General features: G+C 45.3%; 1 protein-coding gene across 2 annotated transcripts in view; it reads left to right on the top strand.

Moving 5' to 3' along the window:
• Positions 1–945: 945 nt before the first annotated feature.
• CMTM7 (CKLF like MARVEL transmembrane domain containing 7) overlaps positions 946–26,438 on the top strand; it is a 49,626-nt gene continuing 24,133 nt past the window's right edge. For both annotated transcript variants that reach the window (XM_075271323.1, XM_075271324.1), the window contains exon 1: positions 946–1,113. In XM_075271323.1, coding sequence (XP_075127424.1) covers positions 985–1,113 — 129 coding nt within the window. In that variant the 5' untranslated portion in view covers positions 946–984. The remainder of the gene's footprint in view (positions 1,114–26,438) is intronic.

Raw genomic sequence — 26,438 nt, 5'->3', positions numbered from 1 at the left:
CTACATGGGGGCACTCTGCCATGTGCAGAACTTCCTACTACATGGGGGCACTCTGCCATGTGCAGCACTTCCTACTACATGGGGGCACTCTGCCATGTGCAGCACATCCCACTACATGGGGGCACTCTGCCATGTGCAGCACTTCCCACTACATGGGGGCACTCTGCCATGTGCAGCACTTCCCACTACATGGGGGCACTCTGCCATGTGCAGCACGTCCCACTACATGGGGGAACTCTGCCATGTGCAGCACGTCCCACTACATGGGGGAACTCTGCCATGTGCAGCACGTCCCACTACATGGGGGCACTCTGCCATGTGCAGCACGTCCCACTACATGGGGGCACTCTGCCATGTGCAGCACGTCCCACTACATGGGGGCACTCTGCCATGTGCAGCACGTCCCACTACATGGGGGCACTCTGCCATGTGCAGCACGTCCCACTACATGGGGGCACTCTGCCATGTGCAGCACTTCCCACTACATGGGGGCACTCTGCCATGTGCAGCACTTCCCACTACATGGGGGCACTCTGCCATGTGCAGCACGTCCCACTACATGGGGGCACTCTGCCATGTGCAGCACTTCCCACTACATGGGGGCACTCTGCCATGTGCAGCACTTCCCACTACATGGGGGCACTCTGCCATGTGCAGCACGTCCCACTACATGGGGGCACTCTGCCATGTGCAGCACGTCCCACTACATGGGGGCACTCTGCCATGTGCAGCACTTCGTACTACATGGGGGAACTACTCTGCCATCTGTAGCTCGGCTCCTCCACACGTAGTACAGACATGAGGAGATGGCGTCCGCACGTCTTGTGAGGCGCACCCCCGGCCAGGAAGGGGGCTGCACTCGGGCGGAGCAGCAGTGGGGTCAGCGCCGGCCCCTCCACAAGTGAAAGCAGCATCTATCTGCTTGTATCCCCGCCGCCCCATCCCGCCCGGACATTACAGAGGACTGGGGGGAGCAGCATCATCATGTCCCAGCACAACGTGACGGTGATCCGGACCACGGCCAGCAGCAGTAACGTCCAGCCCAGCAGCCCGGGGCTCATCGACAAAGGCTACCCGCGCACCACCGGAGCCAGCCTCAAGTTATGCCAGGCGGTAAGATGTGTGAGGGGTGACCTGTGTATCCGCGGGCCGGGCACTCACAGCGGCACAACCACTTGTGGCTTCAGCCCAACTTTCTGAGAGGACTTGTGCTGTGCCCATATGTTACTTACATACATGACGGTATGCCAGTGCATGGGGTACAGTTATGGGGGAATCTGCCTGGCACACTGCACTGGAGCTCTATGTGACTGCTCTACAGTTATGGAGGTATCTGTATAGCACACTGTTATGTGGCATCTGTACATGTGGTACATTGTCATAGAGGCATCACTGCTGCTATGTGGTCACTGTTATGGAGGGATTTATAACTGGTTGGAACACTGCTAGCAAAGCTTATATGACCAAGGTACTGTTATGGAGACACTTGTAGCTAGTACACCGCTCTGGACCATCTGCAGCTTACACATTGTGATTTGTTACATATGATACTGTTATGGAGACACTTGTAGCTAGCACACCGCTCTGGACCATCTGCAGCTTACACATTGTGACTTGTTACATATGATACTGTTATGGAGACACTTATAGCTAGCACACCGCTCTGGACCATCTGCAGCTTATACAATGTGATTGGTTACATATGATACTGTTATGGAGACACTTATAGCTAGCACACCGCTCTGGACCATCTGCAGCTTATACAATGTGATTGGTTACATATGATACTGTTATGGAGACACTTATAGCTAGCACACCGCTCTGGACCATCTGCAGCTTACACATTGTGACTTGTTACATATGATACTGTTATGGAGACACTTATAGCTAGCACACCGCTCTGGACCATCTGCAGCTTATACAATGTGATTGGTTACATATGATACTGTTATGGAGACACTTATAGCTAGCACACCGCTCTGGACCATCTGCAGCTTACATATTGTGATTTGTTACATATGATACTGTTATGGAGACACTTGTAGCTAGCACACCGCTCTGGACCATCTGCAGCTTACACATTGTGACTTGTTACATATGATACTGTTATGGAGACACTTGTAGCTAGCACACCGCTCTGGACCATCTGCAGCTTACACATTGTGATTTGTTACATATGATACTGTTATGGAGACACTTGTAGCTAGTACACCGCTCTGGACCATCTGCAGCTTACACATTGTGACTTGTTACATATGATACTGTTATGGAGACACTTGTAGCTAGTACACCGCTCTGGACCATCTGCAGCTTATACATTGTGACTTGTTACATATGATACTGTTATGGAGACACTTGTAGCTAGCACACCGCTCTGGACCATCTGCAGCTTACATATTGTGATTTGTTACATATGATACTGTTATGGAGACACTTGTAGCTAGCACACCGCTCTGGACCATCTGCAGCTTACATATTGTGATTTGTTACATATGATACTGTTATGGAGACACTTGTAGCTAGCACACCGCTCTGGACCATCTGCAGCTTATACAATGTGATTGGTTACATATGATACTGTTATGGAGACACTTATAGCTAGCACACCGCTCTGGACCATCTGCAGCTTACACATTGTGACTTGTTACATATGATACTGTTATGGAGACACTTATAGCTAGCACACCGCTCTGGACCATCTGCAGCTTATACAATGTGATTGGTTACATATGATACTGTTATGGAGACACTTATAGCTAGCACACCGCTCTGGACCATCTGCAGCTTATACAATGTGATTGGTTACATATGATACTGTTATGGAGACACTTATAGCTAGCACACCGCTCTGGACCATCTGCAGCTTACACATTGTGACTTGTTACATATGATACTGTTATGGAGACACTTGTAGCTAGCACACCGCTCTGGACCATCTGCAGCTTACACATTGTGATTTGTTACATATGATACTGTTATGGAGACACTTGTAGCTAGTACACCGCTCTGGACCATCTGCAGCTTACACATTGTGACTTGTTACATATGATACTGTTATGGAGACACTTGTAGCTAGTACACCGCTCTGGACCATCTGCAGCTTATACATTGTGACTTGTTACATATGATACTGTTATGGAGACACTTGTAGCTAGCACACCGCTCTGGACCATCTGCAGCTTACATATTGTGATTTGTTACATATGATACTGTTATGGAGACACTTGTAGCTAGCACACCGCTCTGGACCATCTGCAGCTTACATATTGTGATTTGTTACATATGATACTGTTATGGAGACACTTGTAGCTAGCACACCGCTCTGGACCATCTGCAGCTTACATATTGTGATTTGTTACATATGATACTGTTATGGAGACACTTGTAGCTAGCACACCGCTCTGGACCATCTGCAGCTTACACATTGTGATTTGTTACATATGATACTGTTATGGAGACACTTGTAGCTAGCACACCGCTCTGGACCATCTGCAGCTTACACATTGTGATTTGTTACATATGATACTGTTATGGAGACACTTGTAGCTAGCACACCGCTCTGGACCATCTGCAGCTTACACATTGTGATTTGTTACATATGATACTGTTATGGAGACACTTGTAGCTAGCACACCGCTCTGGACCATCTGCAGCTTACACATTGTGACTTGTTACATATGATACTGTTATGGAGACACTTGTAGCTAGTACACCGCTCTGGACCATCTGCAGCTTACACATTGTGACTTGTTACATATGATACTGTTATGGAGACACTTGTAGCTAGTACACCGCTCTGGACCATCTGCAGCTTACACATTGTGACTTGTTACATATGATACTGTTATGGAGACACTTGTAGCTAGTACACCGCTCTGGACCATCTGCAGCTTACACATTGTGACTTGTTACATATGATACTGTTATGGAGACACTTGTAGCTAGCACACCGCTCTGGACCATCTGCAGCTTACATATTGTGATTTGTTACATATGATACTGTTATGGAGACACTTGTAGCTAGTACACCGCTCTGGACCATCTGCAGCTTACACATTGTGATTTGTTACATATGATACTGTTATGGAGACACTTGTAGCTAGCACACCGCTCTGGACCATCTGCAGCTTACACATTGTGACTTGTTACATATGATACTGTTATGGAGACACTTGTAGCTAGCACACCGCTCTGGACCATCTGCAGCTTACACATTGTGATTTGTTACATATGATACTGTTATGGAGACACTTGTAGCTAGCACACCGCTCTGGACCATCTGCAGCTTACATATTGTGATTTGTTACATATGATACTGTTATGGAGACACTTGTAGCTAGCACACCGCTCTGGACCATCTGCAGCTTACATATTGTGATTTGTTACATATGATACTGTTATGGAGACACTTGTAGCTAGCACACCGCTCTGGACCATCTGCAGCTTACATATTGTGATTTGTTACATATGATACTGTTATGGAGACACTTGTAGCTAGCACACCGCTCTGGACCATCTGCAGCTTACATATTGTGATTTGTTACATATGATACTGTTATGGAGACACTTGTAGCTAGCACACCGCTCTGGACCATCTGCAGCTTACACATTGTGATTTGTTACATATGATACTGTTATGGAGACACTTGTAGCTAGCACACCGCTCTGGACCATCTGCAGCTTACACATTGTGATTTGTTACATATGATACTGTTATGGAGACACTTGTAGCTAGCACACCGCTCTGGACCATCTGCAGCTTACACATTGTGATTTGTTACATATGATACTGTTATGGAGACACTTGTAGCTAGCACACCGCTCTGGACCATCTGCAGCTTACACATTGTGACTTGTTACATATGATACTGTTATGGAGACACTTGTAGCTAGCACACCGCTCTGGACCATCTGCAGCTTACACATTGTGACTTGTTACATATGATACTGTTATGGAGACACTTGTAGCTAGTACACCGCTCTGGACCATCTGCAGCTTACACATTGTGATTTGTTACATATGATACTGTTATGGAGACACTTGTAGCTAGCACACCGCTCTGGACCATCTGCAGCTTACACATTGTGATTTGTTACATATGATACTGTTATGGAGACACTTGTAGCTAGTACACCGCTCTGGACCATCTGCAGCTTATACATTGTGACTTGTTACATATGATACTGTTATGGAGACACTTGTAGCTAGTACACCGCTCTGGACCATCTGCAGCTTACACATTGTGATTTGTTACATATGATACTGTTATGGAGACACTTGTAGCTAGCACACCGCTCTGGACCATCTGCAGCTTACACATTGTGATTTGTTACATATGATACTGTTATGGAGACACTTGTAGCTAGTACACCGCTCTGGACCATCTGCAGCTTACACATTGTGATTTGTTACATATGATACTGTTATGGAGACACTTGTAGCTAGTACACTGCTCTGGACCTCCTGCAGATTACACATTGTGATTTATTACATATGATACGGTTTTGGACACTCTTGTAGCTAGTACACAGTTTTCAGCCATCTGTGGTGTATACACTGTGATTTGTTACATGTGATACTGTTGTGCACACAATTGTAGCTAGCGCACCGCTCTGGACCATCTGCAGCTTATACATTGTGATTGGTTACATATGATATTGTTATGGAGACACTTGTAATTAGTACACTTCTTTGGGTCCTCTATGGCTTATACATTGTTGTTTGATACATATAATATTGTTATGGAAACACTTGTAGCAAGTACACCATTTTGGGCAATCTGCGGCTTACACATTGTGGTTAGGTACAGACACTGTTGTGGAAACACTTGTACCTAGCACACCGCTCCTGAGCCATCTGCGGCTTACACATTGTAATTTGGCACATATAGTACTGTTATGGAGACACTTGTAGCTAGCACATCACTCCTGAGCCATCTGCGGCTTACACATTGTAATTTGGCACATATATAGTACTCTTATGGAGACACTTGTAGCTAGTTCACTGTTCTGGGCCATCTGCAGCTTACATATTGTAATTTGGCACATATAGTACTGTTATGGAGATACTTGTACCTAGCACACCGCTCCTGAGCCATCTGCAGCTTACACATTGTGATTTGTTACATATAGTACTGTTATGGAGACACTTGTAGCTAGCACACCGCTCTGGGCCATCTGCGGCTTACACATTGTGGTTAGGTACAGACACTGTTGTGGAAACACTTGTACCTAGCACACCGCTCCTGAGCCATCTGCGGCTTACACATTGTAATTTGGCACATATAGTACTGTTATGGAGACACTTGTAGCTAGCACATCACTCCTGAGCCATCTGCGGCTTACACATTGTAATTTGGCACATATATAGTACTCTTATGGAGACACTTGTAGCTAGTTCACTGTTCTGGGCCATCTGCAGCTTACATATTGTAATTTGGCACATATAGTACTGTTATGGAGACACTTGTAGCTAGCACACCGCTCTGGGCCATCTGCGGCTTACACATTGTAATTTAGCACATATAGTACTGTTATGGAGACACTTGTAGCTAGCACACCGCTCTGGGCCATCTGCAGCATACACATTGTAATTTGGTATATATAATACTGTTGTGGAGACACTTGTAGCTAGTACACTGTTTTGGGCAATCTACAACTTACACATTGTGGTTTGGTGGTACATTTGATGCTGTGGAGACACTTGTAACTTATTCTGGGGGGGATAGTAGCAGAAATGACAGGTCCTCTCTCTATCCAAAACGTCTGGTATGTGTGTTATGTGACATCCCACACAGCTATTATGGGGTTAGAATAACATTGTGTCGCCTCTTTCCACTACACAATGCTTACTCAACAACTCCACATTGTTACTCATTGAACTGTAGAATTGTTTACACCCGTTGCTTCTCATCTTGATAACGTATGAGCCATGTTCCTCAAAATATTGCACAAAACCCACAGAAAGAAGAGGCTACGCTAGGTTCACAATAGCGTTCGGGTTCACATGGGGACCCGATAGACTGAGAACCTGTCCGCTTAAAAAGCAGTTACCCGTGGACCTCATATTCCAACGGTTTTATACTGAAACCAGCAGAGAGGACTTTCTCTCTGCTTTTTGACAAAGTGGGGCCTAAGGTTGGATTCACACAGTGCTTTTTTTTGGTGAAGAATTCGCACCTTGTTTTAATTGCAGTAATACGTAGCACATGTTGCTGTGCTTGTCATCTGTATGCTAACCGCCATGAAATTGGAGACCACTGGTATACTGGCTCTTGGCATACAGGTGAGATGCAGAGTAACATGGGCTATTCATTATTGCAATCTTAACCTGCAGGCTACATTCACATGACCGAGGTGAAAAACGGCCATAAAAAAGACTATATTTTTTCACAGCCATCTTGCACTCGAGGGTCAACCGTGTTCATAGGTCCCCCATATATTACAATGTATGGGGGGGGGGGGGAGTTCCATGGAAACAGACAAAATTAGAACATGACCTATATTTTGACAGTCCATTACAACAGACCATCAAAATAAGTCATGTGAATAACAATGAACTTAAAGCTGCTGTGTGATGTGTGCCAAAAAAAAAAACGGATGTCACACGGCCAGTCATGTGACTGTAGCTTTAAGCAGAAAAGCATCATGTGAGCACAGCTTTGTGGATACAGCCAAGTACAGCATTTCATGGTTTCTGTTGGCCCTATAGGTGTTGAATGCAGTAGCGGGGTATGTACATGACCATCACTCCACTCTAATCCTATTGTCACACAACCCAGTTTCACCTGTGAAACTTGGTCAATATGTTCACTGGATTTACTGGCCTGACCTTCATGTCGGGAGAGGCACTCCTAGCATTAGAGTCATCTAGCTGCTAGGAGTCCCTGTCTCCCAGTGATATGGTGTTCTGTAGTGATCATAGTACAGGACAGTATGGCGCTGCGAGGCAGGGACACCTAGCAGAATAGATGACTATAATGCTAGGGGTCCTTCTCTCGGCATGAAGGTCAGGCCGGTGAATACACAGATGTGAATCTAGCCTAAGGGGGCGTTCACGCCATCGTTGTTAGCATCTGACAGAATATGTCAACCACAGATGCTAACAGCCATTAAAAATGCTAATATATATATATCAAGGAAAAAATTCTTTGTCCATCATTATTAGCCCTTGCTTTCAGAAGCTACAGTAGATTTAGTGTGTAGTCATCCGTTTCCTCCCTCACCATGATCTCCTAACAGGCCCAATACTGAGAATAAAAACTGTTTCCTCTGCCGCGACATCTTGTGACTGTGCACCTGTTTCATGCTGGGGCGATGACTCTGAATAAGGATGTTGTAGGAGGCGAGTTGTACCTAGAATGGCGAAACTCTGCTCAGGCATGAATCTGACTGACATGTAAAATGACACGCACTTCCTATAAATTTAAAGTGGTAGAACTGCCAGAAAACGTTGTAAGAGCTTTTTTTCTGTTAGATGTTGCTTGCAAGTGTTAGTATTTTAGGTGCACCTCATTTTGGCCATGTAAGTGGGTACTGTGGGGGCCATTATGTTACGTATAGAGAAAATTTTTCTCATCAGTGGATACTCTGCTTGAAAAGGTTGACAAACACTGATCTAGGTGGAATAACATCTGATTGGGGTCCACCTGACAACTGCCCCCTGGGACTCTCTTCTAGCCATTCTCAATGAATATACTACATTACAACAAGAGAAATATTATTTAAAGGGATTCTATCATTAGAATCCCTTTTTTTAAAACTAAGAACACTTCAGAATAGCCTTAAGAAAGGCTATTCTTCTCTTACCTTTCTTTTTCTGATCCACGCTGCCATTCCTGAGAAATTCCTTCTTTCTTCTATATGTAAATATTAGAGATGAGCGAACACTGTTCGGATCAGCCGTTCCAAACAGCATGCTCCCATTCATTTCTATGGGAGCGTGCTGTTCGGAACGGCTGATCCGAACAGTGTTCGCTCATCTCTAGTAAATATGGTTTCAGACAGCACAGGGGGTGTCCCCATGTGCTGTCCAAAAACTCTCCAGCGACACCTCCATCTCCTTCTCCAGACTGCTTCTTCACCGGGTCATCGGCCACATCATCTGCCAAAAGTGCCGACTGCGCATGTCAGTCGGCCATTTTCCTGTAGCCTCTTACACGAACGCCCGTTTGGCCACAGGAAAATGGCTGTCGGACATGCGCAGTCGGCGCTTTTGGCTGAAGATGAGGCTGATGACCTGGCAAAGAGGCGGTCTGGAGAAGAAGACAGAGTCGTCGGTGGAGAGTTTTTGGACAGCACCGGGGATGCCCCTTGTGCCGTCTGAAAACTCATTTACATAAGGAAGAAAGAAGAAATTCTTCAGGAACGGCGGCGCAGATCAGAAAAAGAAAGGTAAGAGAAGCATAGCCTTTCTTAAGGCTATTCAGTCGTGTTGTTAACTAAAAAAGTAATTCTAATGATAGGATACATGACCTGCCTAAACGCTTTATGAATGGTGGCAAGGTATCCTTTTGAGTTCTTCTGAAAAATAAAAAGAGCAATTCAATGACATGAAGAGCTTTTCGAACATGTAACGTACACTGTTATATCTTGTAGCTTAAAGGTGGTTTCCCATCATAAACTGACTCTATCATGTGCAGAATAAAGAAATTCCCTTTGTAATCTTTCTATTGCAGCGAAGTGAAGTTATAAATGTTTGAGGATATACTGCTGATCTGGAGGTGTGATCAGGAGACAGCTTGACTAGGCTGAAGCAGCTCCCTGCCTGCAATGACTACTTAGGTGTAATAAGCAGTTCTGCACATTTGCCGATTGTGAGAATGACAACATGTCCTGGCATCTCTGTTTGGTCCTGTCACTCTTGGATAGCAGTGGCATGGTAGGCCCTAGCAGTCAGGAGCACTGGAGACGCCCTTGATGCTCCAAACTGCTCATTTGCATAATCCCATTTATAAACATATCTCTGAAAAAAAGCCTCCACAGTCAGGTCACCATAATATATTTTAGGCTTGGTTCGGGGACCTGAACAACAAGAGAGCCCATCCATTAAAACAGCATTTATCCATGAACCCCATAGACTATAATGGGGTCCGTTGGGTGTCTGTAGGGTTTCCGCTGTTTTAACACTGAAACCGGCAGAGAGACTTTTCAGATTTTTTGTGGAATTTACAGCGCAGTCCTATGGAGATTCCAACGCAGATGTGAACCTAGCCTTGCAGTGTTTTAACTTTCTTGTGCTCATCACTGAAAAACCACTGAATTGTGACCCTGTGTTATAAATGTATTCTTTCCATTTCCCTCTGTGTTCTGCAGAACTTCTCTGAGGTTGCTGCCGGGAGGGTTTTTCGATAAAATTTCAAATGATTGCACTGCCACTCTATGGCATCCATCACTCAGAAGCATCAATGCTATAAAAATGTATTCCACACAGTAGCCAATTTTTTGCTGGATGCCTTGCATGGGATAGCGGTGTCTGTTGTGCTATTCTATACAATAAGAAAGTATCTTTGGCATATATGGTAGCTTGTGGGGTATACGTAAAGGGTATGCCTGGCATATACAACAATCATTCCGGGAAGAGACAGCGTGAAAGGAGCCTTACATGTAAAAGGAGCCTTATGAATTTTTTTTAACCTCCTTTTATAATATTGTACTATGTAGTGTACAGCCTTTTGGATGTGTGTACCCCACAGGGTAACGGCCATGTCTCGAGGTGCTGTGCTTACTGTAGGTATACAGTAGGTGTATATTCAGGTTGTATCTGAAGCAGGAGGGCTCCTTCTCTCCCTAATAAGTATGAGGCGTACTGTTTCTCTTCACACTGGAAGGATCAGATTGCAGAATAAATGGCCCTTTTTGTGCGGGCCTGGGAGGCAGCTCATCTGTGTTATTTATTCTGTTTCGGGAGACTCCTAGCTACTCCGGAGAGGATCTGCAGAAGCTTTTTATTCCTCATGTTTAGACAAACATGTTTGCCAAATACTATGATTTAGTTTCCAAGGAACGAACATGGGCCGTTGCTTGGCTTACTACTGAAGCCCTTGTATAAATTTATATCTATTTACTCTAGTATCAGCATCTGGGAAAGGAGGATTGGCATATGCCCGATCCTTGGTTTCCTGACAGAAGTGGCCGGTAATAGTTTACCCCCCCCCCCCCTCCTTGTATTGTAATAAACACATACTCTGCTGAGCTAACTGTGCGTCTTTATAGAAGGAACAGATATTTATGGGCATAGCTAGCTGTATCCTGGTACCAGCTTTATATAGCTCGCTTCAGGCTTGGCATATTTCTAATTTTTTCTTGACTGGCACTGACTATAGCAGCACACATTGTTTTTCTGATCACCGCGGCTCTTCTGTCCTGTTATCGCATATTTACGTAACTGCAGGTGCCGCTTTTGGGCAGGGAAGTAAAGTCAACTCATGGACTAGATTTCTCAGTTTTAATTTGGTCATGTGAAAGGGTCCTTAGGGTAAGGACAGAAGTCCAGGAGTTGTTAATGCAAGGGTGCTTTATAAGACCTCATGCACGCTGGGCAATTTGGGCCCAACCCCCCCCCCCCACACACACACACACACTTTACCAGCTTTGGCAATGCCAAATATCTATTTGGACGTGTCAATAAAGCTTGTTTGATTTGGTAGTATGGACACTAGAGCAGTAACAAGGCAAGGACTGACAGTATTATCCAGGGTGCCCATTCTTTCACTTCTAGGTAAGAGATATACTGCTTCATGTTAGCAGTTTACCGCACAGCCTGTGTTAGTACCCTGCTGACATGAGGCAGTGTTTCACTTACTTAAAAGAGATCCAGATACAGCTCTAGCCGCAAGTACATTGTCTGGCACTACCCGAACCTTCCGGCAAGTAATTTATATTAAGCTGAACAGAACAAATGCCCTAAACACCGGCTCTACAATTTCTAAGACTAATATTGTTAATACCCACAATCAGAGTCTTCTCTGCTTAGGGGCATTTAGTACATGTGAGGCCCCCTCCCCCTTCAGACCAAGCCTCATCTCTTACATTTACATGCCAATATGGCTTTTGCATGGCATGCTTCTTAAGGCTCCCATACCTGACATTGGAAAATAGTGAGTCTTGCCTGTGGCCGGCCATGATAGTTTTTATACAGTTTCTTTTTCCCATAGACTGCAGTACAGTTATAGCTGAAAGATGTGGCGAGGCCCAGATGATTTTTGCTTGGTCTTCTGCAGAATGTCCTGTTGTGTGCATCAAAAACCATATTATGACTGACATTTTTAACTGCGCCGTGTGAGTGTACCCTTATGCTTTCCTTCCCAAAGCACTTACAACTGCAATGGTCCACACCAGCAGTTATCCAGGAGCAGAAAACAAGACTGCTTTCTTTCACAAAGAGCTCGACGTCACCTTCTCAGGAAGTGGCATCACATCTGTTGGTCAAATGGCCATGATACAGCTCAGTCCCATTCAAGTTAATAGGACTGAGCTGTGGCATGGCCATGTGATCAACAGATGTGATATCACTTACTGCAAACAAAAAAAAATCAGCCATGTTTTCTAATCCCAGATGGCTCCACTTGGCTGTAGAAACTGCATCACAGATGCTGCACTGTGTGGTTATGCTCTTAATGGGGTATTTCCATGACGCTTGTTCACTAACCTGCAGGCTGTTGTGCTCTCTTTACTTCCTGCTTTTCTCAGCACATTGGTGGGTGGGGTTTCACTTGCACAGGTTTGGTTTTAAATGAATTACCACAGTGTGAAGCTGATGTAGCAGAGCTGGATTGGAGTCAGTTTGCATTACATACAGAGGTTACGACTCCCTATCTCAGCCCTTATCAGCCAAATTCAATTAAACCGACTGATAAGAGCTCAGAAATCCCGGAGCTCTCCGCTACTTAAAAGACACAAACAGCTCAGAGCTCCTCCCAGCCCCTCTCTCCCCCTCTGAGAGTAGGCAGCTATGTCACTTGACAAATGAGCAGATAATCCCAAGGGCCATAGAAACGGAGTGTAAACAATGAAGTGAATAAATTAAGATAGCGGGCAAACAAAGCAGTTTTGATAAAGCAATGCATTTTGGAAAAGTCTTAAATCCACATAAACTAGCAGTATAGATAGGATCCTTGTGATGGGACAACCCCTTTAAGGCTGATGGTTCTTCTCCTTTTTTCCTCAATTCACTTTCTGTTTCTGTCTTCATCAACAAAACCTGAACTTGTGTCCTTTCCCTCAATGCTCCGGGATTTTGGATCCTTCTTGAGACATCTCACTTTCATATGCCTTATGAAGTTTTGCCAGCTGCTGTCTTTAGAGATCTGCTTATCAGAGAACCTTTCATGTGAGAGGGTTTTCCAAAACTGACAAGCTTCTTACAAGATTCATGGTGTGCGCTGGTTTACTGGCTTATTTAAACTACAATTCAAAAGTGCGGTGTTATGTTAAGGGTATGTTCACACAGGGCGGATGCTCAGCAGATTTCCAGTCTGGATTTATGGTGGAAAATCCTTTGCATGTTACAGTAGCAGCAAAGTGGATAAGATTTCATAACTTCTCATTCACAAGCTGCAGATAATATGTACAATCCAAGAGACCACACTGACCTATAATATGGCTTTTAAGTCTGCAGTGTGTCAATTTATTCTGCCCTTTGTAATGCATGAAGTGAAATCCTCAACCTATCTGCGACAAAAACGCGTTTCTGCCCAAAAGGTCAGAATAGACTTTTAGAGGGAAAATATTTCTTAGTTACTGCTACTAAAAACTGCATGTACATAAGGAGTGTTAGTGTAGTGTTAGTGTAGTGTTAGGTTAGTGTTAGTGTTAGTGTAGTGTTAGTGTAGTGTTAGTGTAGCTTAACAAACCTGCATAAAGTTGTCTTGCATTCTTCTAATTGGAACTGCTCCAGCGCTCAGGTTGTCACTACTACTATGCAGTGATATGGGTAGTATAAAGCAATTGTCCAGGATTAGAAGTTTCTTGCTGAAGGCGTATCCTCAAGTTTATCGTAAAATGCGCTATTAAGAATCACATGGGGAAAAACGAAGACAAAAGTTCCATTCCACTGAGATAAAAATGTGTTCTTTGTGTTGTTCATAGAAACTAAATCAGATTTCGGGCTTTCTGAGCAACTCCTTTTGGGCACTGTCCGCTAGTTTTCATGGATATGGCCCATTATGCTAACGTTGACTACAGCGCCACACCTGTCTACAGATTATGACTAGTATTACAGCTCAGTTTCATTCACTTTAATAAAACTGAGCTGCAATTGCAGACATGATTCATGGAAAGGAGTTCCTCAATGTAAAAAACCCTACTTTGGCAGTTTTTTATCATCTGCCTAAATTACATAAGGATACACTAAATCCTCCTGGTAGGCCGATCATCTCAGGAATAAATTCTATCACCAGAAATCTCTCCCAATATATAGACATTAATTTACAAAAATATGTCTTATCTTTACAGTCATACCTCAGAGATTCCTCCAGTCTAATCAAAGAGCTTCTCCCCATCCGGTGGAAACCTACCTATAGATGGGCCACCCTTGACGTGAGCGCACTCTATAGCAATATCTCACATAATCTGGGTCTTTCTGCAGTAAATGAGTTTTTGGTTCTGGATTCCACTATCCCAAAAAAGCAGCGAGATTTTATATTAGATGGTATAGCTTTCATTTTAAATCATAACACCTTTGAGTTTCAATCGCAAATCTATATTCAACAAAGAGGCACAGCAATGGGGACCCGTATGGCCCCCAGCTATGCCAATTTGTTTATGGGTTCCTTTGAGAACCGATACATATATTCCAAACATCCCTGGGCCTCTAATATCAAATTTTATCGTCGATATATCGACGATCTGGTTTTCATATGGGAGGGCACACAAGAAGATTTCGATTCTTTTTGTACCTATTTAAATGACAACACATATGGGATCCAACTCTCAGGGAAGACAGATCCAACATCCATCGAGTATCTTGATTTGCTTTTAGTTGGCAACGAAAACGAAATATTTACTAAAACTTATTTCAAAAGCGTTGACTGCAACAGCTTATTACATTTCGAGAGCCTTCACTACTCAAAGTGGAAGCGTAATATACCATTTGGACAGTTCCGCCGCATCAGGCGGAACTGCACAAGAAACGAGGATTACGATTCTCAAAGCCAGGTACTCGTAAACCGTTTCAAAGAGAAACAGTACCCATCTAACATTATTACTAGAGATGAGCGAACACTAAAATGTTCGAGGTTCGAAATTCGATTCGAACAGCCGCTCAATGTTCGTGTGTTTCGAACCCCATTATAGTCTATGGGGAACAGATACTCGTTAAGGGGGAAACCCAAATCCGTGTCTGGAGGGTCACCAAGTCCACTATGACAACCCAGGAAATGATGCCAACACCTCTGGAATGACACTGGGACAGCAGGGGAAGCATGTCTGGGGGCATCTAACACACCAAAGACCCTCTATTACCCCAACATCACAGCCTAACAACTACACACTTTACACACTCAATACCACCTCTCTGACAGTAGGAAAACACCTTGAAACATGTGTATTTGGCACTTGCAGTGAGGAGAGCTTGTCACCAGCAGTGAATTTGGCCCTTGTAGTAAGTTGAGGTTGGCACCAACATTTGTTTTGAAAATCAGGGTGGATTGAGCCTCTAACCAGCAGAGTTTGGGCAAATTCATGGTGGAGGGAGCCTCTAAAAACCCCAGTTTGGACCAATTCATGGTGGAGGGAGCCTCTAAAAACCCCAGTTTGGACCAATTCATGGTGGAGGGAGCCTCTAAAAACCCCAGTTTGGACCAATTCATGATGGAGGGAGCCTCTAAACAGCCCAGTTTGGGCAAATTCATGGTGGAGGGAGCCTCTAAAAAACCCCAGTTTGGACCAATTCATGGTGGAGGGAGCCTCTAAAAACCCCAGTTTGGACCAATTCATGGTGGAGGGAGCCTCTAAACAGCCCAGTTTGGGCCAATTCATGGTGGAGGGAGCCTCTAAAAACCCCAGTTTGGACCAATTCATGGTGGAGGGAGCCTCTAAAAACCCCAGTTTGGACCAATTCATGATGGAAGGAGCCTCTAAACAGCCCAGTTTGGGCAAATTCATGGTGGAGGGAGCCTCTAAAAAACCCCAGTTTGGACCAATTCATGGTGGAGGGAGCCTCTAAAAACCCCAGTTTGGACCAATTCATGGTGGAGGGAGCCTCTAAACAGCTCAGTTTGGGCAAATTCATGGTGGAGGGAGCCTCTAAACAGCCCAGTTTGGGCAAATTCATGGTGGAGGGAGCCTCTAAAAACCCCAGTTTGGACCAATTCATGGTGGAGGGAGCCTCTAAAACCCCCAGTTTGGACCAATTCATGGTGGAGGGAGCCTCTAAACAGCCCAGTTTGGACCAATTCATGGTGGAGGGAGCCTCTAAAAACCCCAGTTTGGACCAATTCATGGTGGAGGGAGCCTCTAAAAACCCCAGTTTGGACCAATTCATGGTGGAGGGAGCCTCTAAACAGCCCAGTTTGGGCAAATTCATGGTGGAGGGAGCCTCTAAAAACCCCCAGTTTGGACCAATTCATGGTGGAGGGAGCCTCTAAAAACCCCAGTTTGGACCAATTCATGGTGGAGGGAGCCTCTAAACAGCCCAGTTTGGGCAAATTCATGGTGGAGGGAGCCTCTAAAAACCCCAGTTTGGACCAATTCATGGTGGAGGGAGCCTCTAAAAACCCCAGTTTGGACCAATTCATGGTGGAGGGAGCCTCTAAAAACCCCAGTTTGGACCAATTCATGATGGAGGGAGCCTCTAAACAGCCCAGTTTGGGCAAATTCATGGTGGAGGGAGCCTCTAAAAACCCCCAGTTTGGGCAAATTCATGGTGGAGGGAGCCTCTAAAAACCCCCAGTTTGGACCAATTCATGGTGGAGGGAGCCTCTAAAAACCCCAGTTTGGACCAATTCATGGTGGAGGGAGCCTCCAAAAACCCCAGTTTGGACCAATTCATGGTGGAGGGAGCCTCTAAACAGCCCAGTTTGGGCAAATTCATGGTGGAGGGAGCCTCTAACCAGCCCAGTTTGGACCAATTCATGGTGGAGGGAGCCTCTAAAAACCCCAGTTTGGACCAATTCATGGTGGAGGGAGCCTCTAAACAGCCCAGTTTGGACCAATTCATGGTGGAGGGAGCCTCTAAAAACCCCAGTTTGGACCAATTCATGGTGGAGGGAGCCGCTAAACAGCCCAGTTTGGACCAATTCATGGTGGAGGGAGCCTCTAACCAGCAGAGTTGGTGGAAATCAGGGTGGAGGGAGCCTCTAACCAGCAGAGTTGTGGGAAAGCAGGGTGGAGGGAGCCTCTAACCAGCAGAGTTGGTGGAAATCAGGGTGGAGGGAGCCTCTAACCAGCAGAGTTGTGGGAAAGCAGGGTGGAGGGAGCCTCTAACCAGCAGAGTTGTGGGAAAGCAGGGTGGAGGGAGCCTCTAACCAGCAGAGTTGTGGGAAAGCAGGGTGGAGGGAGCCTCTAACCAGCAGAGTTGGTGGAAATCAGGGTGGAGGGAGCCTCTAACCAGCAGAGTTGGGGGAAATCAGGGTGGAGGGAGCCTAGTATTAGCAGAATTGTGCAACGCTTATGGTGGATGAGTATGAGGATGCGGAGGAATTGGAGAGGTTGAGTACAGACATGGAGTTTCATGTTGGGGTGCTTTACACAGGTGGGCACAAAAATGAAGGCTCTATCCAGTGGTGGTTCATTTTTATCAAAGTGAGCCGGTCGGCACTCTCAGCTGACAGACGGGTGCGCTTGTCAGTGATGATGCCACCGGCTGCACTGAACACCCTCTCAGATAGGATGCTGGCGGCAGGACAGGACAGCACCTCCAAGGCATATAGGGCAAGTTCAAGCCACAGGTCCAACTTCGACACCCAATACGTGTAGGGCACAGAGGGGTCGGAGAGGACAGGGCTGTGGTCGGAAAGGTATTCCCGCAACATGCGCCTATACTTTTCACGCCTGGTGACACTAGGACCCTCCGTGGCGGCACTTTGGCGAGGGGGTGCCATCAAGGTGTCCCAGACCTTAGACAGTGTGCCCCTCGTTTGTGTGGACCGGTGAGAACTTGGTTGCCTACTGGAGGAACTGCCCTCCCTGCCGCCAACGTCACATGCTGGAAACATCTCCATCATATTCTGCACCAATTGCCTGTGGCAAGCATTGATGCGATTGGCCCTCCCCTCTACCGGAATAAAAGACGAGATGTTGTTTTTATACCGGGGGTCAAGGATAGCAAAGATCCAGTACTGGTTGTCCTCCATGATTTTGACAATACGCTTGTCGGTTGTAAAGCACCCCAACATGAACTCAGCCATGTCTGCCACAGTGTTAGTTGGCATGACTCCTCTGGCCCCACCGGAAAGTTCAATCTCCATTTCCTCCTCATCCTCCATGTCTACCCATCCGCGCTGCAACAATGGGACGATTCGAAGTTGCCCGGAAGCCTCCTGTATCACCATCACATCATCGGACAACTCTTCTTCCTCCTCCTCCTCCTCCTCCTCCTCCATTAAACGCAGTGAAGCGGACAGATGTGTGGACCTACTCTCCAGCTGTGACGGATCGGATGCTATCCCTAACTCCTCTGTGTGATCTGAGTTATCCCTGATGTCAATCAGGGATTCTCTCAGAACACACAAGAGCGGGATTGTAAGGCTCACCATCGCATCCTCAGAGCTCACCCTGCTTGTGGACTCCTCAAAGACCCGTAGGATGTCACAAAGGTCTCTCATCCATGGCCACTCATGGATGAGAAACTGAGGCAGCTGACTTTGTGGCACCCTAGGGTTTTGTAGCTGGTATTCCATCAAAGGTCTCTGCTGCTCAACCACTCTATTCAACATCTGAAACGTTGAGTTCCAGCGTGTGGGGACGTCGCACAAAAGCCGGTGTTGTGGCACATGCAGGCGTTGCTGGAGAGATTTTAAGCTAGCAGCGGCTACTGTCGACTTGCGAAAGTGGGCGCACATGTGCCGCACTTTCACCAGTAGCTCTGGAACATTGGGGTAGCTCTTTAGGAAACGTTGCACCACTAGGTTGAAGACGTGGGCCAGGCATGGAACATGTTGGAGTCCGGCAAGCTCCAGAGCTGCTACCAGGTTCCGGCCGTTATCACAAACGACCATGCCTGGGCCCAGGTGCAGCGGCTCAAACCATATTGCCGTCTCATCGAGGAGGGCATCCCTCACCTCGGAGGCAGTGTGCTGTCTGTCCCCCAAGCTGATCAGCTTCAGCACAGCCTGCTGACGTCTACCAACGCCAGTGCTGCAACGTTTCCAACTCGTAGCTGGGGTCAATCTAACAGCGGAGGAGGAGGCGGTGGCGGAGGAGGAGGCGGTAGAGGAGGAGGAGGAGGGGGGTGTTCTTCTCGTGTCCCTGCCAGGAATGTTAGGCGGGGAGACGAGGTACACCGGGCCAGTTTGGGAAGCAGTCCCAGCCTCAACTACATTCACCCAGTGTGCCGTCAGTGAAATGTAGCGTCCCTGTCCGCATGCACTTGTCCACGCGTCGGTGGTCAAGTGGACCTTTGTGCAAAGCGCGGAACTAAGGGCCCGCCTGATGTTGAGTGACACGTGCTGGTGCAAGGCGGGGACGGCACACAGGGAGAAGTAGTGACGGCTAGGGACGGCATAGCGAGGTGCCGCAGTTGCCATCAGGTCCAGGAAGGCGGGAGTTTCAACAAGCCGGAACGCCAACATCTCCTGGGCCAGCAGTTTAGCGATGTTGGCGTTCAAGGCTTGCGCGTGTGGGTGGTTAGCAGTGTATTTCTGCCGCCGCTCCAATGTCTGAGAGATGGTGGGTTGTTGTAAAGAAGCGCCTGATGGTGCCTTTGATGGTGCAGGAGAAGGAGATAAGACAGGAACAGGGGAGGATGAGGAAGAAGTCAACAAAGTGGCGGAGGCAGATGAAGTGGTGTCCTGGCTCGTCCTCTGGAGTGCATCGCCAGCACAGTCAGCAGTGGCAGTGGCAGAGGCAGTGGCAGTGGCGTGAACGGCAGGCGGCCTTTGTCCTGCCGTTGCTGCCTGCCACTGATTCCAGTGCTTGGATTCCAAATGACGGCGCATTGAAGTGGTGGACAGGTTGCTCTTCTCAGAGCCCCTAATCAATTTCGAGAGGCAAATTGTGCAGACAACACTATATCTGTCCTCGGCGCATTCCTTGAAAAAACTCCACACCTTCGAGAAACGTGCCCTCGAGGTGGGAGTTTTTCGGGGCTGGGTACGAACTGGAACATCTTGGGAGATTCCGGGTGTGGCCTGGCTTCGCCTAAGCTGCTGACCTCTGCCTCTAGCTACCCTTTTTGGTGCTGCACCTGCCTCAACATCCACACTACTTTCCCCGCTTGACATCCCCCCTTGACATCCCCCCTGTCCAGGTCGGGTCAGTGTCCTCATCATCCACCACTTCCTCTTCCAACTCCTGTCTCATCTCCTCCTCCCGCACAATGCGCCGGTCAACTGGATGCCCTGACGGCAACTGCGTCACATCATCGTCGATGAGGGTGGGTTGCTGGTCATCCACCACCAAATCGAACGGAGATGGAGGAGACTCTAGTGTTTGAGCATCTGGACACAGATGCTCCTCTGTTAGGTTCGTAGAATCGTGACGTGGAGAGGCAGGTTGAGGGACAATGAAAGGAGCGGAGAACAGCTCTGGGGAGCAGGGACAGTTGGGGTTATTGTTCTGTGAAGCTTGGGAATTTTGGGAGGAAGGAGGACAAGACTGTTGGGTAATAGGAGGAGAGGAGGCAGAGTCTGACTGGCTGCTGGACAATGTGCTGTAAGCGTTCTCTGACAGCCATTGCAAGACCTGTTCCTGGTTCTCGGGCCTACTAAGGTTTGTACCCTGCAGTTTAGTTAATGTGGCAAGCAACCCTGGCACTGTGGAGTGTCGCAATGCTTGCTGCCCCACAGGAGTAGGCACGGGACGCCCTGTGGCTTCACTGCTACCTTGCTCCCCAGAACCATTCCCCCGACCTCGCCCACGGCCTCGTCCACGTCCCTTTCCGGGAGCCTTGCGCATTTTGAATTCCCAGTTAGAAATTGGCACTATATACCAGTAGCAAAAATTGTGGGTGCACGTAACCCCAATATATTCTTTGAATTCCCAGTCAGACAATGGCACTATATACCAGTAGCAAGAAATGAGGGTATTTATAACCCCAATATATTCTTTGAATTCCCAGTCAGACAATGGCACTATATACCAATAGCAAGAAATGAGGGTATTTGTAACCCCAATATATTCTTTGAATTCCCAGTCAGACAATGGCACTATATACCAGTAGCAAAAATTGTGGGTGCACGTAACCCCAATATATTCTTTGAATTACCAGTCAGAAACTGGCACTATATGGCAGTAGCAAGAAATGAGGGTATTTGTAACCCCAATATATTCTTTGAATTCCCAGTCAGACAATGGCACTATATACCAGTAGCAAGAAATGAGGGTATTTATAACCCCAATATATTCTTTGAATTCCCAGTCAGACAATGGCACTATATACCAGTAGCAAGAAATGAGGGTATTTATAACCCCAATATATTCTTTGAATTACCAGTCAGAAACTGGCACTATATGGCAGTAGCAAGAAATGAGGGTATTTGTAACCCCAATATATTCTTTGAATTCCCAGTCAGACAATGGCACTATATACCAGTAGCAAGAAATGAGGGTATTTGTAACCCCAATATATTCTTTGAATTCCCAGTCAGACAATGGCACTATATACCAGTAGCAAAAATTGTGGGTGCACGTAACCCCAATATATTCTTTGAATTCCCAGTCAGACAATGGCACTATATACCAGTAGCAAGAAATGAGGGTATTTGTAACCCCAATATATTCTTTGAATTCCCAGTCAGACAATGGCACTATATACCAGTAGCAAAAATTGTGGGTGCACGTAACCCCAATATATTCTTTGAATTACCAGTCAGAAACTGGCACTATATGGCAGTAGCAAGAAATGAGGGTATTTGTAACCCCAATATATTCTTTGAATTCCCAGTCAGACAATGGCACTATATACCAGTAGCAAGAAATGAGGGTATTTATAACCCCAATATATTCTTTGAATTCCCAGTCAGACAATGGCACTATATACCAGTAGCAAGAAATGAGGGTATTTATAACCCCAATATATTCTTTGAATTCCCAGTCAGACAATGGCACTATATACCAGTAGCAAGAAATGAGGGTATTTATAACCCCAATATATTCTTTGAATTACCAGTCAGAAACTGGCACTATATGGCAGTAGCAAGAAATGAGGGTATTTGTAACCCCAATATATTCTTTGAATTCCCAGTCAGACAATGGCACTATATACCAGTAGCAAAAATTGTGGGTGCACGTAACCCCAATATATTCTTTGAATTACCAGTCAGAAACTGGCACTATATGGCAGTAGCAAGAAATGAGGGTATTTGTAACCCCAATATATTCTTTGAATTCCCAGTCAGACAATGGCACTATATACCAGTAGCAAGAAATGAGGGTATTTATAACCCCAATATATTCTTTGAATTCCCAGTCAGACAATGGCACTATATACCAGTAGCAAGAAATGAGGGTATTTATAACCCCAATATATTCTTTGAATTACCAGTCAGAAACTGGCACTATATGGCAGTAGCAAGAAATGAGGGTATTTGTAACCCCAATATATTCTTTGAATTCCCAGTCAGACAATGGCACTATATACCAGTAGCAAGAAATGAGGGTATTTATAACCCCAATATATTCTTTGAATTCCCAGTCAGACAATGGCACTATATACCAGTAGCAAAAATTGTGGGTGCACGTAACCCCAATATATTCTTTGAATTACCAGTCAGAAACTGGCACTATATGGCAGTAGCAAGAAATGAGGGTATTTGTAACCCCAATATATTCTTTGAATTCCCAGTCAGACAATGGCACTATATACCAGTAGCAAGAAATGAGGGTATTTATAACCCCAATATATTCTTTGAATTCCCAGTCAGACAATGGCACTATATACCAGTAGCAAGAAATGAGGGTATTTATAACCCCAATATATTCTTTGAATTCCCAGTCAGACAATGGCACTATATACCAGTAGCAAGAAATGAGGGTATTTATAACCCCAATATATTCTTTGAATTCCCAGTCAGACAATGGCACTATATACCAGTAGCAAGAAATGAGGGTATTTATAACCCCAATATATTCTTTGAATTACCAGTCAGAAACTGGCACTATATGGCAGTAGCAAGAAATGAGGGTATTTGTAACCCCAATATATTCTTTGAATTCCCAGTCAGACAATGGCACTATATACCAGTAGCAAAAATTGTGGGTGCACGTAACCCCAATATATTCTTTGAATTCCCAGTCAGACAATGGCACTATATGGCAGTAGCAAAAATAGTGGGTGTATATAGCCCCAATTCTATTGCTAGGGGACTTGCAGTGTATTTCTGGGGTGAAGGTGGGGGGGCACACCGTTGGAACGGGTATCGGGGGTATATATCGGGTATACGGGAATACACTGTCAGTGTATTCCATTCAGGATCCTGGGAAAGCTGGGTTGCGGCGATTGAGCCCGTCAGTGCCACGTTACACTGACAAGCTTCTCCCTGGAATTGAAGTTATATGTAAGCCCAATATATTCTTTGAATTCCCAGTGAGACAATGGCACTATATGGCAGTAGCAAAAATAGTGGGTGTATATAGCCCCAATTCTATTGCTAGGGGATTTGCAGGGTATTTCTGGGGTGAAGGTGGGGGGGCACACCGTTGGAACGGGTATCGGGGTATATATCGGGTATACGGGAATACACTGACAGTGTATTCCATTCAGGATCCTGGGAAAGCTGGGTTGCGGCGATTGAGCCCGTCAGTGCCACGTTACACTGACAAGCTTCTCCCTGGAATTTAGCTCTTATAAGAGCTGTTGGTTGTCTTCTCCTTCCTATGCTAGCCTGTCCCTGCCTACCCAGAATCTAAGCCCTAGCTAGCTGGACGGAAACCTCCGTCCTCGGTGAATTGCAAGCTCAGAATGACGCGAAGCTGGGCGTCGCTGTTCTTTTAAATTAGAGGTCACATGTTTTCGGCAGCCAATGGGTTTTGCCTACTTTTTTCAACGTCACCGGTGTCGTAGTTCCTGTCCCACCTACCCTGCGCTGTTATTGGAGCAAAAAAGGCGCCAGGGAAGGTGGGAGGGGAATCGAGTAATGGCGCACTTTACCACGCGGTGTTCGATTCGATCCGAACATGCCGAACAGCCTAATATCCGATCGAACATGAGTTCGATAGAACACTGTTCGCTCATCTCTAATTATTACAGCTGCCAAAGAAAAAGCGAGTCTTTTGTCACAAAAGGAGTGCCTTGAATCAACAAAAAAAATCCACGCACAATGATTTTCACTGTAATTTCATTACAGCATATAGTTCCTCACATAAGGACATACACTCCATCTTGAACAATCACTGGCATGTGCTACTAAATGACCCCTTTCTGAAAGGGATTTTGCCTGTTCAACCAGGAGTCACTTACAGGAGGGCCAAATCTTTAAAGAACTCTATAGCACCCAGTAGGCTGAGACCACCGAAGAATGACAATGGCAACTCAGTCATATCCACACCAGGGAGTTTTAAGTGCCTCGGGAAACGCTGTAAATGTTGCTCTACCATCAGCCATAAGCTTGACTTTATCATTAGTTTCACCACACATGAGCGTTTTGACCTCCAATACCATCTGGACTGTTCATCCGCTTGGGTGGTTTACGTACTCGAGTGCCCATGTGGACTCCAGTACGTCGGTCGAACCACCAGACCCCTAAGAGAACGTATTACTAAACACAGGTGTAATGTAATCAATGGGTTTAAAAAGCACAGCGTTTCTCGTCATGCTTTATTTTATCATCATAGTGATTTTTCAGGCTTTCAAGTCACCCCCATTGACAGTGTTCCCCCATCTTGTCCAGACCGGCTTAAAACCCTTAACCGTAAAGAGATGTTTTGGATGTATCGCTTAAACACTCTACATCCTGCAGGATTAAATATTGCCTCCGAGGATGTTACAAAATAAACATCAAAGTTTGTACCGTTGTTCCGTTCCCTTTCCCTACATTTCTTTAGTTCATACAATACACATTTATATATTTATATTCCTTATTATAAACTAGAAAGAATATTTATTACACGGGCCATAGGACCCTTCAAATTATTTATTTTTTTCTTTATATTTTTTTCTTTCTATTTTTCTTTATATTTCTTATACCTTACAAAAAACATACCTTCATATTGGTACAACATCAATAACCACTACATAGGTCACATGATGTTTCAAATGTCCATTATCCAAATTTTACAATATCTCTTCTACATTCACATGTATTATATTCCTTTATTCATATATTCCAATATAAATTGGAATTAATAGAGACCATAGAGGTTATAGGATCCTCTTACCATCCGCGATATAATCTTGTACGATTGGTTGTAGGCATTCTATATCAGTTACAATACTATCTTTCTAATCCATGGTTGTTATTATTTGTTTGGTTCCTTAAACAAAGCTGTATTTCTCTATGATAAATGATCTGTTATTAAAAAAGAACCTACAATCTATGTCAGAGCCTGCTAGCCATGACATTAGAAATACATAAGACCAGCGATATATTTGGGCTTTAGCTGTTTTGAACTCCGGGCCGTCTGAGCAGATTCACTTTCATGGTTGTTGCTGTGGCAGTTCACCCAGCCCGTAACATCCATTCAATAGCTTGATACAATGTATCTTTATCGCGCCTGTAAGAGCGCGTGAGCATGCGCATTGATTTCATTCAGACGCCGTGAGCTCGGCGTTCGGGCTCCACATGGAGTCCTATGCGCATGCGCGAGTTCTTGATTTTGAGCGCGCGACCTCCCTCTATAAAACAGCGGAGGTTCGCTCGGGCAGACACACATCCCGCCCGACGTGCATTAGGTAAGCGTGTCTCTGCATCTATCACTATACTAATAGCTCCTAATCTAGGACTATATATATATAATATCGTTTAGATGGTTGAATCCATGATCTTTATTGTATGGATCACTACAGATTCCCCTATAGTGAATTCTCTTTTTTTGTTTCACCAATGTCTCTTTTGAGCTCTATGAAATTGAACTGTGAGTATGCATCACTACACGTATCTCCAGAATTGCTGACACTAGTTGTCCACTTTTTGTATCAACAATAATTTTATGTAACAAGTTTCAGTAATACCAACCCCATTGAATTTTGTGACTGAGATCTAATTTTCGAATCTACTTTTATGACAATGGTTTATATAGATTTTTTTCTATTTTGTCTCTTTTTACAATGGGTTACTTAGTTCTTTTTAGTGATCCATTTTTATTAAATGTAATGTGAACTGCAAGTAAATTCTGTTACTATG

The sequence above is a fragment of the Leptodactylus fuscus genome, chromosome 4 (assembly GCF_031893055.1).
Source record: "Leptodactylus fuscus isolate aLepFus1 chromosome 4, aLepFus1.hap2, whole genome shotgun sequence".
NCBI lineage: Eukaryota > Metazoa > Chordata > Amphibia > Anura > Leptodactylidae > Leptodactylus > Leptodactylus fuscus.
Note: the sequence above shows the minus strand (reverse complement) of the source record. Positions and strands in the feature narration are given on the sequence as shown.